The 20,245-nt window shown below is 41.0% G+C and overlaps 1 protein-coding gene across 1 annotated transcript in view; it reads right to left on the bottom strand.

The window, feature by feature from the left end:
• Positions 1–1,257: 1,257 nt before the first annotated feature.
• The window catches only part of sntg1 (syntrophin, gamma 1), a 36,163-nt gene continuing 17,175 nt past the window's right edge, over positions 1,258–20,245 (bottom strand). The window contains exons 10-19 of the mRNA XM_069684619.1: positions 19,689–19,771; positions 19,230–19,360; positions 17,264–17,393; positions 11,217–11,255; positions 8,990–9,106; positions 7,506–7,577; positions 6,762–6,914; positions 6,491–6,583; positions 3,200–3,310; positions 1,258–3,083 (exon numbers count right to left, since the gene is read on the bottom strand). Of these exons, the coding sequence (XP_069540720.1) occupies positions 2,901–3,083; positions 3,200–3,310; positions 6,491–6,583; positions 6,762–6,914; positions 7,506–7,577; positions 8,990–9,106; positions 11,217–11,255; positions 17,264–17,393; positions 19,230–19,360; positions 19,689–19,771 (1,112 nt within the window). The 3' untranslated portion in view covers positions 1,258–2,900. The remainder of the gene's footprint in view (positions 3,084–3,199; positions 3,311–6,490; positions 6,584–6,761; positions 6,915–7,505; positions 7,578–8,989; positions 9,107–11,216; positions 11,256–17,263; positions 17,394–19,229; positions 19,361–19,688; positions 19,772–20,245) is intronic.

Here is a 20,245-nt window from a genome sequence, read left to right as displayed (position 1 = left end):
GGGTTTGCAGGTGAGGGCCTCTTCATGGGCTACACCGGAAGCACCGTAAAGTTGGCATCTTAAGTTAGCCGACGAGTTGCTAGGTAGGTAAGTGTAGGAGTTAATGCAAGTGTTGAATTGATTCAGTGGAATACTACAGGTAGCCCACGTGCTAATCAGCTGATTACGGACCGCGTTACCCTTGTTATAATGACAGAATGCTACTTTGCGTCGTTTTGCCCCTGATGGAGAATAAAGAGGAGGATGGTGAAGAAGAGGACTGTGATTGAGCTGCATTGAAACAGTAAGTTAGCTACTTCTGTCCTGTGTGCCTCGGGCTAACGTTAGCTACAGCTGGGAGGCAGCCGCTGGCTAACAGGTGTTGTCTGTTGCTGTTTCCATAGTAAAGTTAGACGAATCTGTTGATCCAAATCTAAACAGCGCTGCGGTAGTTTTTACGTAAAGCTGCGTACGAGTATTTTGTAAATCCACAGATGCTTTTTGTGGTCACTTTGATTGTTTGTGGTTGTTGTTGAAAACGTTTTGTAGGCATTTAGTTTGTTCATTTATAACATGGAATTAATTGTGTCTATTATTGAAATAACCATGTTCAAATACAGTCATTGGTTCAAATGGTGTCTGAAAATATTACAGTTTGGTGCACTTGGATCTAACAAAAGTAATGTAAAACGTTGGTTTATGAGCTTTAGAAGAACTAAGGTGGGTTTTGATAACTCTGGTACAGGACTAGGACTGTTTCCTTCTGCTCCCAGTCATTGTGCTAAGCTATGCTAATTGTTTACTGGGTCCAGGAAGCATGAGAGTAAACTGTATTTATATAGCGCTTTTCTAGTCTCCAACCACTCAAGGCTGCTTTTACAGTACATATTACATTCACCCTTTCACACACTGATGACAATGACCTAAGTGATCATACCCGATGGCTATGCCACCGTGAGAAATTTGGGGTTCAGTGTCTTGCCCAAGGACACTTTGATATGTGACCATAGCAGTCAGGAATCGAGCCCCCGACCTTCCGATTGAGAGACGACTGACTCTACCACTGAGCTACAGCCGCCCCAGTGTGGCATCCACCTTCTCATCCAAGGCAATGAGGAGTATTTTCTCACGTGCAAAACCAGAATGTTAAAAATAGCAACATTTAAGTGCAGAAATGATTATACACTTTTGATTGCAGACATAGCCTACTTCGAATAGTCTAATAACATTCAGTAGAGTACCCACACATGAAAAATAAAACTGACCACAAGTGAGCCATGTTATAAAAGGTCTCATTTATTAATTTATTACACAGCATATTTGTTAATAAAACATCTGCTAAAAATAAAATAAACCTCACTCTTTAGATCCTGTGTTATAAGGGAATGCAACTGGGATAATTTTAAAGCACAAAAGCATCACTCAGACTTTCTTTGCATAGACCGCACCACCATTAGTCTCCCTCTGACACGCACGTCAGCTTAACAAGCCCCGCACAGTACCAAGCACTTTACTGACCCCATTTAATTTTCTATCCTCTAGAGTTTACTTACCCATGGGCCTCTTCTGTTTGGATTCCACTATGTAAATGGAAGGTAAGAGCATGACTAATTACACTAATTGACCTGAACTCTATTTGAAAACGATAGTTTAGTTGTCACTCTGCTGCATGTACAAACAGTTTAACACAGAGTGAAGTTTAAAGGGGGGCACCTCCAGCCTTTGGAGGACGTGACGCTACATATTTCTAGTCCCCCCTCACGGTGTGTTTTTTCATTGTCGATTAAAATTACCTTTTCATATTTACAAGCGGAAGTCAAAAAAAGCTAAAATATTCCAAAAAAAGACACCATAGCTGATTTTTATTCTTCTAAATTGGTCCATAGAGTGAACGATGAAGAGAGCACAAGGTTATGAGCTATCTACCTAGTCCATCAAATTAACAAATGCCATAATCCCTACAAGTAATCCCTCAAGTAATCTCTATGATTCATAATTCTTTAGTTCATCTGAATGTCACTGTTTATTTACATAATCAAGTTTGAGAGGAAACAAAGTGCTGTAAACATGATGAAGGTGTTTCTAATCATGTTTAGTGGGGTCTGATTTTAGCTGCGTGGGTGGTGAACCTGAAAGTGTCACTCTTCATCCATACAATAAAAACTATGCTTTCATTCGACCGCTCGGTCCAGGAATCCAGGAAGTAGTTATATTCAGACCTCAACCTGTGGGTAAACGGCATGTATAGAGGAAAAAAATAGGTTACTTAGTATATCCGTCCACCAAAGTCTAAACTCAGATTAAGAATCAGATTGATGTTGCCTTTTGGCTTTCAGTTGGACTCCAGTGGAGAATAATTTATAATAATATTTGAAGTACAAATGTAGGAAAAGTTTTCATCTGAAGAACACACATAAAACTGGACATATAATAAGCGTCGTCACACTACGTTATCATATCCAGGGTCCAGATAAATTTCAAGTGATATAACGCCTGATGTGGAGCAAAAAAAGGATAAAATCTGCTTTGTTTTAACTCTTCAAGTCTTCAATAAAATTACATAAAAAGGGAAAACTTTATTTTTCTTTGTGGTGTGTCGATTATAAGGATGTCTGAGGATCAAGAGAAGAACAAATTCACTTAAAAACATCTTCTGAAACGCACATTTTGTGAGTCTTTTTGGGAAGTTTCTCAAAGTCGAGGTTCGTGTTTAGGTCCACAGTTATTCCAGAAATCTGAAACGTCTTTAAGATATCAAGTATATCCCTCCGAGAGAGGTCTTTAAGTCCACCACTGTGTACAGCTCTCCTCCATAATGTCACCATTTGAACATAATCCAGTTCTCCTGTCCGACGCTTTACGCCACGGTCTCGGCTAAAAGCAGAGTCTTTTCACAGAGGGTGTTGGGAGAGCACATCCTGTCAAGTGGCGTATTTGAGTTTAGGAGTCTGTGAATTACAGGAGATAGTGGAAAGAGAAGGAAACCCGGTGGTCGCTGCAGTGCCTTGGCTCTCCACAAACACGGGGTCCAGGCAAGCAACTTTGGCAGCGAAAAAAGCGTGAATACAATGAAGCACGGCAAAGAGGTTTGAAAACTCCAGCTCCTGAAAGAGAGAGGAAAAAATCCTGATGTGAGTATTTATTTTCTATGCGCATGTTGCTTTGAGAGATATTTAATGCAATAGAGAAGCTTTTCAACAAGATTTTCAAAGGGCTTTACCTTTGCTTCAATAGATTTGGAGTCTTGATTTTGGAACAAAAACTTAATCTTGCTTTTTCCATCATCAGATGATCCTTTCAGTTGGGAGAACTTGTATCTCCACAGCACCGCCTGAATGTAGAAATAACACATGCTATGAGTCTGACTGTAAACTCCAAACAGCGACAATGCGACTATAAATCTTTATTTGCTTCAATCTAATATGTGAATTCCTTCTTGTGTCACTATTTCATGAATAATTCATGTTAAAATCCACATGGATCCAGTGAGAAATGGGGCACGTCAGCAGATCCAGCAGATAGCAGTCCTTGTGAGATATAAACCTGTTATTTCTGCCATTGGGAAATTTAACAAGCCGCAGCAATTTCACCTGAAATAGCCGAGCGTCTGTGATTCAATTAGTGTTGAAGTGAATAAACAAAAGCTACACAGCGAGCCAAACGACTGTCAGCTTCCAGACGGACTCCTCAGGTAGACATCTGGCCACGCTCCTCACATGAATATGTATCTGTTTGATACATGCTGCAATACTGTTCCTGTAATCATTACTCTGACACCAACCTGATTAATTATGGCGTAAGGAATCATGTTTAACATACCATATACTCATGACATCTCTGTGATGTGTCTTATAATGCGGCGGAAAAGAAATCTAAACCAGAGGAGATTTTCATGAGCGTAAGAGGAAGAGTGTCACCTCTTTAACTCTCCAATCAGACTCTGCTGCTCAGTGTGATCGAGGTGATGACATCACCAGCTACATGGAAAAAATCTGTGTTAATTCGGTTTCCTTGTAGGGTCAGATTCTCCAGAGACATTTGTATGCTAATGCAGCGGTGGCGTATATGTCCATACAAAACCTACATTTCCATTTAACTTAAAGGGCCAATTTGCCAATTTTAAACCTCGGTCCTATCATGCTATTATTGGGAGCTAATGCCCTTATTCTAGGAAAAAAAATTCACTCTGTGGCTTTGGAGGACGCTATCCGCTTCTCCAATGGGCCCCTCCGCTAGGCTACGTAAAACAAGTCATCTGTTTCCAGGGAGCTTGCTAAACTACACTTCCTCAATCTAGGACGCCCACCTCTGATGTCATGTCTCGTTCAAAATCGTCAGGTTTGAAATGTAGACTGCAGACCTGATTTTTTTAGATGATCAACCAATATATTCTCCTCATTTCAGATTCTGTACCTCTCTGAGCTGTTGCCTGCAGCGATCAATGTCCTTGACTGGTAAACTGTAGTATTTCACTCGAGCGTCTCTCACTGGGCCGTTCCTCACAGAGGTAGGGGCGCAATGCATGCTGGGTGTTGTAGGAATGTAGAATGGGCGAAACCACGAGCTGTTTGTACAACTTTCTCCACAGCTATGGCGCCAATTTCAAATATGATTGCTTCTATTGATTACAGGGAACACCAGCTTTGACTGACAGTGGCTTTTTTCCAGGGGAGAATTGCTCTTTAAGTTTACAATGAAAAATTGTTAGTTCTTTACTCTAATGGGGCGACGTCTGCAAGCTACTTCAGGCAGGCTACTTGAGCTGCACTGATTTCACACTTGACAAGCATCAATCTCCACAGTCACCTGTCAAACACTTCCTCCCAAATTGGCAGTCTATTTAAGCTGCAAGGTTTCCAGTTCCTCCCTCTGCTCTGTCATTGTCACTGCTGCCCTGCGCCAGTACTGCACTCTGCTTTCAGCCTCAGCATCCACCTGCAGGCTTCGGCTAGGGGGGGTTTAAGATATTATCTCATCACTACTCAAATCTCTGCATGTGACATAAATCTGCGAGGAGTGATGAGGTCGGAGCCTCGAGGCCAAACACATAAAATAATAACTCCAATAAAAAAGGCCCTTAATAAACCCTGATACATTTCTACAGATATACAGTAATACCTAACATTATTAACTAGCTTCACATAACATTAAACTTAGACATTAAATCCAATATCACAACATATAATAATATGACTCTGACAGGAGCCACTCTCTTGTATAATGATTACTTTTACTGTTGGCTCTCTATTATTTGATTTGTTCTAGATTTCAGCTTTATTTCTACTAGATTTAGATATTTTCTTTTGCCTGTTATCTGTATTTATATATTTAAAACTAGTCTCGATTTGTACGAATTTGGCAGCACTACGGGCGCTTCAGTTTTAAACAGGTAGGCAGGTATGGGACCAACAGGCACCTGAGGGGGCTTTGGTTTTTTAATCAGAGCAACAGAGGCAGCAGGCGCCATGAATTCTTTTTGTTCTTTTTTCTTCTAAATAAACCACAAGAAAATGCTTAATGTCTGAATAGACAATAGATTTGTGTTGATGTGTTCATATTCTGTTAAATGAGTTGCCTTGGGCTTTAAAATTTGATCCAAGTGAGATTCTGATGAAGGTTTAATAGGCATCGAGCAAAAATTAAAATCCTGCTCTTTTACTGACAGTTTTCTTGTATTGCTACTTTTACTTAAATAAAGGATCTGAAAAACATAATATATTTATTGCCTATTATATTTAAACAATCTTGTTGATGTTAGCTCGCTGCTTCTCTCCTTAACTTGTGTATCAAATCATAATCTCACTCTACAGCCGCAGTCATCAGAGCAGGTGTCGTCCTTGTTTCAATTCTTTTAAAACACAGGAGCATCGCCGCTCTTGTTGCCATGGTGGAACATCTCACTCCGTCCCGAGCCAGCAGATTACAGCTCAACTTGTTAAACAGAGTTATATTTGTGCTGTGTCCGATCGAATCTAATTCTAACATGGTTTTTGAAATTTGCCAATAGCAGATTTTAATTACAGAGTTATCCCTCCTAGTGTATTGTGTGCGGTTTTCAGTGTACATATGGATCGTGTTTTCCCTATCTTGTTCTGTAAACAATGCGCTGGCAACATTTTTATCGTCCTTCGGGGACATTGCTGCTTCACATTGCAGGAATTAGGGCCAAAATCTTAGAGAACAATATGGCAGTGCTTGTGTCCTGCTCATCCACATAATGTGCACCAGTGGAGTTGTCTGCATGCCTCTCGGACTTGGGTAAAGGCCAAAATGTACTGCAGGCAGGAGCGAGAGGTTGGTGCTGGGGGGGAAGCAGCCGTCAAAACAAATGTGCTCATGCTCTCAAAATGCATACAGTGCAGAATAAGTTAGCAGCGCATAAAAATAGAAATAGTCAAGCTGAGGAAATGTGATTGATTTCATCTCCCTGTGTGCAATACAGTCGTCTGAAATGTCCCATTGACGGGATCGTTTTTACATATTCTTATTGATGATGGAGCCGCACACTCACCTTTGAAGCTGCATCAAAGCACACAAAGCCCATGCTGAAGTCAACTGTAAGTCCCATGAGGTGGCTCTCCATGATACAGGCATATGTTTTACACTGCGGAGTATGAGAACAAGATGTTATCCCCAAGGACACAAAAGCCACTTTTGCTCAGCTGGAAATGTCACATGAGCATTATCAATCTTTGTACTAAAACAACTGAGCTGGAACAGTGTGCTAGATTAAAATCATCACAATTCCCGACACGTTCTCGCACGACTGTTCAGGTGCAGACCTGTATCCGCTCCACCTCCAGGAAAGTGGCCATCTGAAAAGCCTTTTCCCAGGTCAGCAGCTCCGACTCCAGTTCCACGCTGAAGAACAAGTCCTCCCCGGTCTCCGTCTGCACGCTGAAGCAGTGCTTCCTCTTGTCCAGAAGGTCATTATCCTAAGATAAGACAGTACGGCCGCCATGCTGATCAGGTACAGATGGGCAGAGTGACGTGGAGATGAGGCAAAGCAACAGCGATGCGGTTTCTTGAAGCTGGCGGGAGCTTTACTTACTTTGACATGCAGTCAAGTCTGATTACTGCGGCTTTAAGAGCATTTGAATTCTTCTTCTGTCTTTTTCTCAACATTTACATGAGCTGAACTCCACCACCCTGATATATTTTCTTCTAGCTAGATGTAACCAAGTAGCGCTTTGTAATAGGTATAGCAGTGCGGGTCAACTTACATATCTGATTCAAAGCGTGAATCTGTATGAATAAAGTTTAACATAATGAGTTTGGAGATAACGAATTGTAGATAGATTCCTTCAATCCAATTCGAAGTGACCTCGAACCAGCAGAAACTGCACAATACAATGTGAACCTTGAGTGCCTCTGTGGGAATGAAGTAGAACAAATTCTAATATATCAGGGAGTTTTGTACTTAAGTGAATTCCTCCGTTTCCTGCTTTATATTCTCTCGATGTATCTGGTGTGAGGGTTGCTTCTTTAAATGCAAGAAAGAAATGAAACCGAGAAGCCTGCCTTACCTTTAGGATCTTGCACATGATCTCATACACGGTAAAGCTTTTCTCTGCTCTGGTCCAGTCCCATGTTGTCACCTGAAATTATATATTATAAAATGTATCTTTGAGTTAAAGAATGGTTTTATTAAAAAGAAGTAAAAGCAAAAACATGTCCCTTAATTCATTCATTCATTAACTGCAGTTGAGTCATTTGGAAATACTTTAAAACAAACACATTTCCTGTTTGCTCAGCCACCTTTCTCAGTAAATGTTGCTATGCCTATTTAAGCTAACATTAAATGTGCAGTAATTTTAGGTAACTATAATGCTATTAATTTCACACAAAGGTCAAAAGCAGCTTCTCCTGTCTAGTTGAGAACCACGGCTTTAGTGGGCTGAAATGACAACTAGTTAGCAGCGTTTACCAGCTGTATCTAGCGTAAGCTAATGCTAATGCTAATGCTAATGCTAATACTTGTAGTTGGTTGATGATTCATGTACTATAGAGGACATGGAAATCTTTATAAAAATGCACAGATAAGCTATACATCCAGGGTTAAAATACAGCAAGCTAACCTAGCTCTAACCTAGCGCTAACCTAGCCCTTCGATGGTTTGGTCTTGCCTCAGATACTACAGAAAAACACCTTGGACATTGAAGTGGTTAGAATTATGCTTTAATTGTTGTATCTCCAAACACCAGCTAACCTGTAAAACCAATAATATATTGGCTGATAAAATGCCCTTTTCCAAGTGCTACTTTAACAGTATAGGCAGAACGCTAGTTAGCCCTCACATGCTAACGTTTATGGCTAACAATGCAGTGGTTTTTAAAAGGTAGTTAAACAAAACAGACACCACCATTTTAATTATAAAACCAAGTACAACACTGACTACACTCCATGCTCACAATTTTAACAGTGCATTGAAATATCCAAAGCCTGTAATTTACACTTCCCATTGTTAAACTATGATTGGACAATCACTGTTAGAGTTTTAGCCAGCGGTCAGTTATTGATGAATGGCTGTTTAATTCCAAACTGTCATCTTGCCATATGAGGGGAAATATGTCTCGCAGGTAACCATAGTGTGCAGTAATGAAGAGGCTTGTCACATCGTCTGAACAGGCAGCCTGCTATATTCCACCATCCACTCTAATTAGCATATTCCATTTATATCAGCATATTCAAGTTGAGCAGGCAATTTCGGTTATCTATCAATCTTTTCCCATCCCCAGCACCATCGACAGCTTATCCCTCTTGTCATAATCACTTAAGTGGCTGGCAGAATGTAAACAGACTTAATGATCATCATCAATCAAGAGGAAGATCAATGCAGCACAAATGATTATGAGTGAGTTGCCTCCGTTTTTTTTTTGAGAACAGGAAAGCATTTCCTTCCTCGACAAAACATTAACGTCAAATGAAAAATCTCCCGCGGAGTTGAAAGACATCAAATCAAACATGGAAGTTTGATGGTTCAAAGTAGTGAGAGTAAATCAGAACTTACAGGAGGCGCTGAAAACTTGAAGAGTGAGGAACCCCTCAAAGCGAGGAACTTTGGTGAATACATTCGGTCCTGTACGGAGTCCTGCTCCTTCTCGTCCACCCAGCCCATGTAGATGATCTATCAAACAGTGAAAAAACAGATGTGAAATTGAGGGATGTGACCTAAGGGTACAGGATATTGATTACAAAGGCTGTGAACCACATTTTTCTTGAGTCAGGTCCTAACTATGAGCAACTGCACCAACATACACATATCATTTACCTCCAAACATATTTTGAGTTTAAAGTGACAATACTACTGATATTGAGTCTTGATCTGAATACCAGCATCGTAAAGTTTGGATCAATACCAGGTCCTATGTTAGGTGTGTCTCAACTCGGGGGCCACATCCTTCGAAGGACACGGTCTAAGAAGGATGAGTCATACATAGCCTGCGTAGCCCACTGTGGCCGAACTGAAATGAGACGGTCTGGTCTACGGAGGATTTCCTGTTTGCGTCACCAGCTGTTCCCACCCATACCTTTTGCGTCACCGAACACCGCTTCTGTCGCTTAGCAAGAGGTAGCTAGCTGGCTAACTAGCTATCGTAACCAACATCGTGTAACTTAACCTATTATTTTACAGATTTGTCTCAAGGCCCCTTTCGTTTTGTATTGCTAGCTATTCGATTAAGTTGCAACCAAAAAAATTGACATTTAAAAGTGTATTCATCGGCTGTTGCTTATTTGCCATTAAAATATGTTTTGTGATTTAAAGCTGCTGTGAGGAACTTTCGGTTCGTTCAAAACCGTACCTCTTATCTCTTTGCTGATTTTGTCCTGTACATGCAAATCTCCTCCTGCTTTCTTTAACAATCATATGTATCACTTACTTAAAATTTTTGCCCTGGAAAATGTAAACAAAGGCAGCGTGCATTAATCGCTTCGTCTGACACCTACCCCCCGCCAGCAGTTACAGGCATTAAAAATAACTATATATAAATGATCAATCTATAGAGTAATCAGAATTCATTTCAGTCTGTTTCATAACCTGTGAAAAACTCAAAGGAGCTTTAAGTTATTAACTGAGAATAGTCAAAAGAAAGATTAAATGGCTGTAAGTAATTTAATGGGAATGCAAATGTATCATTAGTATTAATGACGCATTCATGAGAGAGATTTAACCTCTTTTAATAATTAAAATAGAATAATATCAGTGACTCTGACCCTCGTATGACTCTGCTCCTGTAGTCTCGTTTCATGAGATCTCTGTATTTGTGTTTTTGGGCAGCAATCATTTGGATAAAAGTGAACTTGGGGGAAAAAACAGTATTGGTACAAAAATGTAATGGCAATTGAAGGGTTGTTAGCTCTCACTGCCAGTCAAATTACATCAAAACGACAGATTCTAAACTCTTACTAAATGATATCTAAGGATGTTTTTCTTTCCCCTGAACTTGAACTTGGATTGTTGTTTTTTTTAGTCATGAATAAATTCTTGAGATTCTTAAAAGATTAAGCATCCAAGTGAGCCTGTTTTTGGTTTCCAAAAATGTAAGTACTTCATCACACTGACGCAAAACCCAATATTATCATCCAGCTTTCTCCTTCATTGATTTGTCACATTGCCAACAAGGGTGTAAATAAAGAGCAACTCAGGATGTAGCTTGAGAGGTAAAAATGAGATTGTTTCTCAGCATCTACTGTCATTTTACCAACCCTGACATGAAGTCAAACTGTATAAAAACTCTACTGTTCAGTATTCAGAAGAAAAAAGAGGTTAAGCCAACAGGGAAGTGAGGAGAAAGAAAGCAAAGCGTCTACTTCAAATGCTCCGAGACTTTAGACGTCAAGTGAATCTCAACATCAGCGCTCATTAAAGTCAGGGTGATTGCAACCAAACTAAAATGTTCGCTTGTTTTTCTGTTTATTGGCGGACGGCAAAAGAAGCGAGTGAAAGATTCGGGACAAACACAAATAAATATGAGGAACCCCACGGTCACATTTACTCCCCATGTTTAGACTGAGAGATGACTCTGAGAAGTTAACTGACTGAAGGCACTTAAGTTGTTTTCTGATCATCTCTCTGGACTTTAATGATGCAAAAACTCTGCTTGTGTTGCAACAGCTGGAAAGATGAGGACATGTCCTCTCTCTGACTGAATGACCCGGTTACTCTTACCTCTTGATTTTTAAGATGGTCGTTAAATACAAAAGGAAATCTACAAGCAGCAGGGGAAACATCTTACCTGCTGGTTAACTGGGAAGTTCCGGTTAATCTTCTTGACCTGTTAAATGTAACGAGAACATCAATAAGTCGTAAAAATGTCTCCCGCTAACAATGAAACACTCATTACTGGTAGAGTTTAAAATAGTTTTGTGACCCCGCGGGGGCTCACAATTCCTGACGATCCGTCGAAGAACAACCAAACTATGAATCACAGTATCCATGCTCACATGTTAACCACAGCACTGAAAGAATATTGTTCGAGCTACTTCATTTATTCAAAGCATGCAAATTACAAAATGAGATAGATAGAGTCATTTCCACAAGGACCTGAGGCTCTTCTTAAAAAAAAATCCATTTAAAGAAATCCATTCTGCGTGTGTGATAATAAAAGCAAAGGGAAACTACTGAGAGCGCAGTCAGGCTTTAAATTAAAACATTCTGCTCACATCACAGGTATCACCCGCTCCTAATCCACACCATGCTATCAATATAACTCGTTCTCAGCAACACAACACCAAATTAAGTCGTCCGGACCTGATCCTCCTATAGAGGCGAGAACAAGTCACAACTGCTTATTTTGAAATGTAACTGAAGTTTGTTTCCGAGGGAGAGAACAAGATGTTCTTTCAACGCCGGGGCTGAGAGGAAAATGCCAGATAACTGTCAGGATGTGAGCGGGGTTCAGATTCAGCCGAGGGCTGGTCTAACCTGCCTCTGACACACATCAGGACCGTCTGTTGGAGTCCACTTTAAAACAACTCATACATTTCTTAGTCTTGTACAAAGAATAAAAAAGAATTTTCAAAAGGTACCCAAAGTGTTGGAACATTTAATCTCAGGAGCTGTGCTCGGGTAGAATTTTAGGTGCTGGTACTTGACTCAAACATTTCTGTTTTAATGAACTTTTATATTTCTAATCAAAAGAAATATTGTGTTTTAAGATTTCCCCACACAAGAACAATAGCTTTAACAATCATGGTAACAATGTGAGCACCCACACTGATGAAAGAAGAGAAACACAAAGGAAAATCAAAAGGACAATTCTCTAAAGATGAGAGGTGTCAGGAGAATCTAACACACGTCGTCTTTTGATGGCAAATTTTATTCATACTTTTGTATGAGTCGACATCAATCTGATGTTATCGTGGCCTACGTTAAAAAATCATCAGTAAATACAAAACATTTGCAACCCTGTCAGGCGAGATTATTACGCCTCTGTTACGTCTATAATGTGAAACGCATGGACGCGGAAAGGTAGGGTGAAAATGTTTCGCCTCAGAGGCGTAACAGAGGCGGAACGGCGTTAGTGTTAATGTTGGAGCTGGCAGGGCGTAACAACGCCGTGTGTGTGTATGTGAAGCTTGTAATGTTTGTTTACATGTCGCCCGTTTTTTGCTTCCGTAACGCTGTTTTAAAACACACACTGGAGCGGCATGACGGCGGAGCTTCGTTATGCCGCTGTGGAGGAACGGCAATGTAAAAAGGGCTGAGGACTGTGTAGATGTTTATCTCAGATTAAAATGTATCTGTAATTCGCACCCAAGCTTTAAGATATCTAAGCGTTTAATAATTGACGATAGCGAGGCCGACTGATTGGAGTAGATCATCTGAAAAGTGTTTCTTAAATCACTTCAATACGTTTGGATGAAAAGTGAGGCTGACTGTGACGGCTGCTTTTATCGTTCTATCTCTGATCGCTCTGACAGTGATCCCAAATATATCATCACATATATAACATGATGTATTTATAGTTATTGTTCTGTATGTGGACTGCCTTTACTGCATCGGTGTGACAGCTGCAGGCATTGTTACATAGATGCTCCTCTCTGTTCGCTGCCAGCACTTCTACAACAATACAGAACATCTAACTGAATCCAGTTAACTCTGTGTATCCTATCAGATCTGCTGCTTGCAACGTGATGCCCCTGTAATTAAACCTTTGTTTAAACCTGTCAAGATAATGACCTCAACAATGTAAGACAATGAAAAACAATTGTTAGAACATGCGCAACAGAACATGAAACAACATTAAATACACAATCAAGTACACACTGAGGTTTCAGAGCTTGCACTTCTTTTAAGTGAGTTTGATAGTGTTTATACGTTTACTTAAATACGCCACATTTCCATGCTATCAATTTGCACCTTTCTGAACAGGCTCTGTAAATGTGTTTATTTTTTGCTATCCTGAGCACCAACAACAACTCACAGTTGATCTTATACTAACACGTTTTACATTAGTGCAGTGCCGAGAGCAGAGTGGATTCCCTCTTCCATTATCGCTCGGAGAATTGGAGGCTTTTTCTATGACTACAAAAAGCAACGCAGCTTTCCATGGAGAGCCGAAGCTGCTCTGCAAGCAAACATGACCCGACTCTTTATTTGACCTTTAATACTCGTATATTTTAGCGCTGTTTTTGACAAGTTGTACTTCTCATTCGCATGGTTTCTTGTCTAATAAGTAAGGTATTTTAATATGCATTTTGAAAAAAGGTCCATCTTTGAATATTTATTATGACTTTTAAAAAACAGATGGAAAATTCAAAACAGAAGTCCTCAAATAGTTTAGTGTTTTTTTTAGGCTCTTTGTGGGACTGCGGCTGATCCGCAGCGATCAATAAATCACTGTATTTGTCCCTGAGGGGCCGTTTGTTGAAAACGGAAAGTGGATAAACAGACTATGAATAAGTCTTCCAAAAAAAATAATCTAATTGAAGAATCAAGTTTTTTTTTAGTTTTTAGGAATAAAAATAACTTATTTTTAAGATGTGATTTAAAAGTTGGTAATTTGGGAGCCATCCTAACGTTCCACAAGAGCCCCCTCCACTGCTGAAAATGCTAAATGTTTTTAGCTTAGTCTAAGGGACGACAAGAAGCAGCTGATCAGCAGTCATTAAAGACCTCCAGGGGGTGTAGACATGCAAGAATGTACCGAGGTGCTAACACATTTACAGATTTAAAAACGAACAATAAAGCCAGTCTAGTAGTACTCGCGTCCAGGACTCGGACTTGAGTCCGACTTGACTTGGACTCGAGCAGTGATGACTCGGACTTGGACTCTGACTCGTGCATTGACACATTTGGTCTCGGAAGACGGAGAGGAGGACTTATTTATTGATAAGGACTGTTTTGGGCTGTCACGCACATTAATCTGCATGTGCGATTACTTGCCGTCTTGTTCAGCAGTGATGTTAGTAAAACCAAAGTTGAATGTATCGCGACGTTACTGTCACTTTGAGATTTAAATTTGTAGATATGTGTATGCAGCATTGGGTGTGTTGTGACGCGCAGATTGCAGTCATGTCACTGTGGATCGGGCTAACTGGGTCTTAAAAATGAAAACTTTTGTTAATAGCAGGTGGGTTGGAGGTATTTCAGACTTTATTAGACACCTGCAGTGATCGCACCGCAGCAGAAACGAGGAGAGCGTCTCCCTGGCGTGGTGCGCATTTACACACGACACACAGCGCTGTTACTTAATTGATTATTTAAATCTCTAGACATGCAGACAGGATCAGTCAGTATCTAATTAAAATTAAATGAAATGTGTTTCCTACGCATCCAAAATGTGTGTGTGTCCAGTCGAGGTTACAGTGAAATAGTTTGGAGGGAAATAGTGTGTGTAGCGGCGGTCCTCCTTATAAATCCTGAGCTCCATCAGAGCTGCCTTCAGATTGTTATTTAAGATGCTAAAAGTTTATTCAGTTCTCTCTGGAGTCCTGTCACTTTATAACACTTTAAATCAGCTTTTAGTTTCGCTGCTCAAATGTCCCACGATATTTGCTGCAGAGACATCACTGCACACATGGAAACAATGATAACTGCTGTAAACAGCTTCTCTAATCTGTTAAAGTAAATAGTTGAAGATATTCATACATCAATACAACACAATAAAGAAATCACCTGAAAGCTGCTCAACATCATTTATAATAATTTATTCATCATTTGGCTCCGTGTTTTAAAAATATCACACCCTCTAAGACCTGAGTACAGTATGAACATGGACTCACAGATGATAGAGAGTTAAAGCTCAGCTTAGTTTTATCTTAATTAAACCTTGAGGACTCGGATAATGGACTCGGACTCTTCTTTGGTGACTCAGACTCGACTCGGACTTAGAACATTGGGGACTCGAGGCTCGACTCGGACCCGAGGTTTGATGACTTGACTACAACGCTGCAGGGAGCCAGTGGAGGGAGGCCAGGATCGGGGTAATATGTTCACGCTTATGAGTGCCTGTTAAGAGACGAGCAGCAGCCTTTTGGACTAAGGGAGGCCTGGTTCACGCCAACGCTCTACTCTTAGTCTGTCAGGTGGTTCACATCTGTGTTCCAGAAGAAATATCTCAACAATTATTGTATCAATTTCTGCAGATAATCACAGTCACTTGATGATGAGTCCTCCTGACTACAGATATATCCAGATTTGTCTTTTTGTGCCATTTTGAGGTTGACATCTGTGATTTGAGCAACTATTGTCGATTGCCGTAAATTGTGTATCAGACCTTTATATCTTCCTCTGGATCAATTGTAATTGCTTTGGTAATCCTTTCACTTTTCCTCTAGTCCCATTATACTGTCAGAATGTCAATGTTTCAGTCCATCAACAAACAACTGCTGAATGAAATGCAGTGCTATCAGCCTCAGTTTAGCTTTAGCATCATTTGCTATAGTAAGACTAAGATGGATAACATGGTAAACATGGTAGAAAGCAATGTCATTGTGAGCATGTTAACGTTAGCATTTAGCCTCACAGAGCTGCTAGCATGGCTGGAAATACCACTTATATAGGATGTTTCAGTTCAATGTCTTTCGCTGAATTGTTTTTGCTATTATTAAAATAACCTTTATTTAAACAAGGAGGGCCACTGACAGCAAGCACTAAATTATTAAACAAAAAGTACACAACATTTTCAGTTGTAAATCCGCCAAATTATAGGAAAAGCGAGCCAAGGACACCATCATAAGGGACAAGAGGGATTCAAAGAAAACATGCATTCACGCTGCTCTGTTTCAGTCAGAAGAGATTTGAATTGATTAAAAGGGATTAGCTTGTTTGATTTTACAAGCTTCTGCAGATTGTATGCTCAATGTAACGTTGTTCTTCTCTCACTGCCAGCGACTGCCACCCAACTTTCTCACATGTGCAACACAATAATGCAGCCGTTTCCAGTTTAACACATCTGTTCCTTCAGCTGCAATCTTTGTATCCATCTCACTCACTCACACAGAAAATGCAAAGGCCGGGGCGTGAAACACACTCTCAATTGTTGAGGGCATTCTGGCAGAGAGTGATCAGTGTTATGTTTAATACGTCCCTCTCTTAGTCCACTCCAATTAACCAGGGCTCCATTATTCCCCGGAGACTCTCACACAGGCAGCCATCGCTCACACGCACACGCGGGCCGCGCCGACGGACACATGATGATTAAAAATCCCTCTTTTTCACTGCTGCTCGCTCCCTGTCATATGTCACGTTGAGGGTGTCATGTCTGGTTATATTTTCAAACAGTGTGAGGCCTTTTAGAAATGTAACTTATAGTTTAGTTCATTAAAACACATTTCAAAATAAAACGCCCTTTGTCCGGTTTTCTATGAGTCAGCGCACATGATGGAGCTGGTTAGCGGTGTTTGTATTTGCCCCCCCTGCAGAGCATAACATCGAATTTCCAAACACAGAAACACACTTTGTTTTTTACAGCTGGAGAAATCTGCTCACAATAAGAGAAAGAATACAGCATTGTTATTGCTGTGATGTTTCTGGCTGCCTCTTGTTGTCATTATTTAATTATGTATCATGGTGAATAATAGATAAATGCATGGGTTTAGCTAAGGGGAGTAAAAGAAGTGCAGCGCAGTTGCTGTTATTGTGACCTCAGGCTTTCCTCATGGTGTGAAAAGGCATTAGTAGGTGTCTACTTAATGCAGTGACATTTGCAAAGGGACTGTTAGCCGGTCCACAAATTGAGAGTCTGCTGCATGAACGCCCAACCTAATATCGTTCTGGTTTACATGGGAGGCCTGCGAGAGGCGGCCGAGCTAACAAGTGTTATTGTTTGGTACTCACATTGTGCTTGGTGAGGCCGGAAATGTTGCCCACTATCGCCTGAAGCCAGTCCAAGCAGTCTTCAGGAGCGGGGAACTGTATGACTCCGCTGCAAACACCGTCCACAGCTATGACCTGGAAAGCATTTTTCCTGAAGGATTTGAAGAGGAAAAGAAAAGATCATGATGGGATTTTTCCATTCTCAGCCCAGGAACAAATTACATCCAGTCCATAACTCTTTGATCGATTTGTTCTAGGAAGCCGCTCGTTTCCAGTAATATTAGCAGGAAATGGAAAACAACTGGCAAGGACCAGAAGGTGACTCACAATATGTGATTTCCTCAACTTTCCCTTGTTTTCTGGTGGTCAAAGTTGGATAATCCTATAAGTCATTACTCAATTTACTGGAAAACTCTGGAGTTTTCCTCCGAGGAAAAAATACACTTCTCACCTAACTCTATCTCGAATCTTTTTTTGTCCACTTTGGGACAGCGGAAACAAATAGCTAACACAACATGGACATGGAATCCTCACCTTTTTAGTTTATACTATATGTCAAACCTGCGACCATTCATTTGCAGCTGTGTGAGTTCACACCATTAGCATGATATTTATCTCTTTTAGCTCTGTTTTAAGTCTCCATCAAACACAAGCCGGGAGTATCTGGCCCATTTTGCAGCCAAATGGTTCCCTGTGTTCACCAGCTAGTAGCGAACCTCTTCTGTCTGCAGTTTGGTGCTGAGCAGGTAGTGTATAGTGGGTGTTGAGAGCTTTTCATTGAAAACAGCTGCCTGCTCCATCCAAAGATGACTATGAGAGAGGTTAGAGTGAAACAGTGAAGTTGTGGGCTGAGCTGAAACTCACTATAAAGCTCCATGAAGCTGAGGAGAGCTGCAGATTCATAATAATAATCTGCAGGTTCTTTACTACGAGTGATCCCTTTCCACCGTCACACTGTTTGACACATTGATATTATAAAAATATTGACTATGGCCCCTTAAAATATATATTTCATATTGTGAAAGCAGATAAGAATCACATTTTCGTACTAAAAGTGAAGAAACGGAGCAAACAAAATTTGTACACAGGACTGTTTAGGGTCTGAAATTATAAAGGATGCAAATTAAGAACTTAAAGGGCCAGTTCACCAATTTTCAATATCAGTCCTATCATGCTATTATGGGGAGCTAATGCTATTATGGTAGGAAAAAAATGCAATTTGGCTTTGGAGGACGCTATCCTCTTCTCCAATGGGCCTGGAAAACCTCCGCCAGGCTACGTAAAACACGTCATCTGGCGGAGGCCAGGGAGCTCGCTAAACTACACTTCCTCAATCTAGGACGCCGCCTCCGATGTCATGTCTCGTTCAAAATCGTCAGGTTTGAAATGTAGACTGCAGACCTGAAGATTTTAGATTTAGACAATCCACCGGTATATTCTCGTCGTATTTCAGATTCTGTACCGCTCTGCAGCGAAACGGTAGTATTTCACTTCAGCGTCTCTCACTGGGCCGTTCTTTTCAGAGGGAGGGGCGCAATGCACGCTGGGTATTTGTACAACTTTCTGACTGACAGTGGCAGGGAGTATTGCTCCTTTAATGGCTAAAGACGTCTGATATCCTCATGCAGTTTCACAGTTACCGGAATAAAACAGGGTCAGTTTAGATTCAAGATCAAGATTATTGTTTATTTTATCCAAAGTGGAACAAAATGTACTTATTGACATCTTAATGGCTTGTTCCTTCAAGTGTCTGTCCTGAGGGAGATGCACAGACCTGTTTTGCTTATTTGTTTGTGTTCAAAAAGACTTAAAAGCAGATAAAAATAATATTGCTACAGATGACGGATGGCAGTCTGCTCCATTTTTAGAATCCAGGAAGTAAAAGATCTGAGCACTACAGTCCTGTAGAGCCTCAGAGGATGACTCCAGCTCTGCAGCTGAGAACTGTCACAAGCCTGACCCTTCAACATGAAGTCCCGCAGCTCACCTGCAGGCGTCAGAGCCCGGCATGTACTGCGACAGGCGCGAGTGGAGGAGCGGAATGAGGCGCAGGTCCACCCATCTCTTCTCCCAGCGAAGCCCGGGGGACGTGGGCCAAGACGAGCAGGACAGCGTGTCCTGCAGAAGTGTGAAGCACAATTTAGAAAGGCTTGTCGTTTCACACCTCGCACATTTCAAACAGTTGACATGTCAAGAGCTCGAGTCCTGCTGCCGCCGCTGCTGTTTTTGCCACAGGTGCACAGGCAGACCGAGCGAGCCCGAGCTGCAGGGGAAAGCTGATTCACCCCCCTCAGAAGATAAAGATAGAGCATCCAAGTTATCAGCGAGCAGTGACAGTTGCATGGAAACAACTTTTTGGCACCGGGAGCTGCTGCTGCTGCTGCTGCATGGTTACAGAGGACAGTAATAGAATCAGCCAGTCAAAGAAGTATGATGAGAAAAGTACCGTGTTGTTAGGATGGTAGTTCAAGTGCAGGCCGCTATCACAGAGAGGAGAGGAAGTCCCACTACTCTGGTCACTGGGGATGCCTGAAAGTGCAGCAGGGACACACACACACACAAAGCCAGTAAGATTAAGTAACACCTCCATCTATTTCAAGGTTTCCAACTGCAGTGAATCACTGCTATCAACAAAAGTGTGTTGCTTTGTTCTCAAACAGTGTCGGCTCCGTCTGTGCCAATTTGTATTCAGCTGACTGGTTGGACGGCCAGTCAACCTGGCCTATATACCTGTTTGAAAGGATTTGATAAAAGCTTTCATGTCTGATGACGGGCTCAAGCGTTCCCATGCAGGAGCAATCAATTGCACCACAATTAGAAATGTCAATTCTTTCAGCCGAGCATCTTTACTGCGGCTTGAGAATTGTCCTCTTTTTCCTCCCTTCATTTAGCAAAGCAGTTTTTTTTTCGTGCCTGTCAAGAGTCCAAAATGTGGTTTTCATTTTTTTTTTTATTTCTCTCTAAGTGGCTCTTCAGGCCTCGAGTTAATCGTCACCAGGACAA

The sequence above is a fragment of the Semicossyphus pulcher genome, unplaced genomic scaffold (genome assembly GCF_022749685.1).
Source record: "Semicossyphus pulcher isolate SPU_LCO1_2020_fin unplaced genomic scaffold, fSemPul1.0.p SCAF_7, whole genome shotgun sequence".
Classification (NCBI taxonomy): Eukaryota; Metazoa; Chordata; class Actinopteri; order Labriformes; family Labridae; genus Semicossyphus; species Semicossyphus pulcher.
Note: the sequence above shows the minus strand (reverse complement) of the source record. Positions and strands in the feature narration are given on the sequence as shown.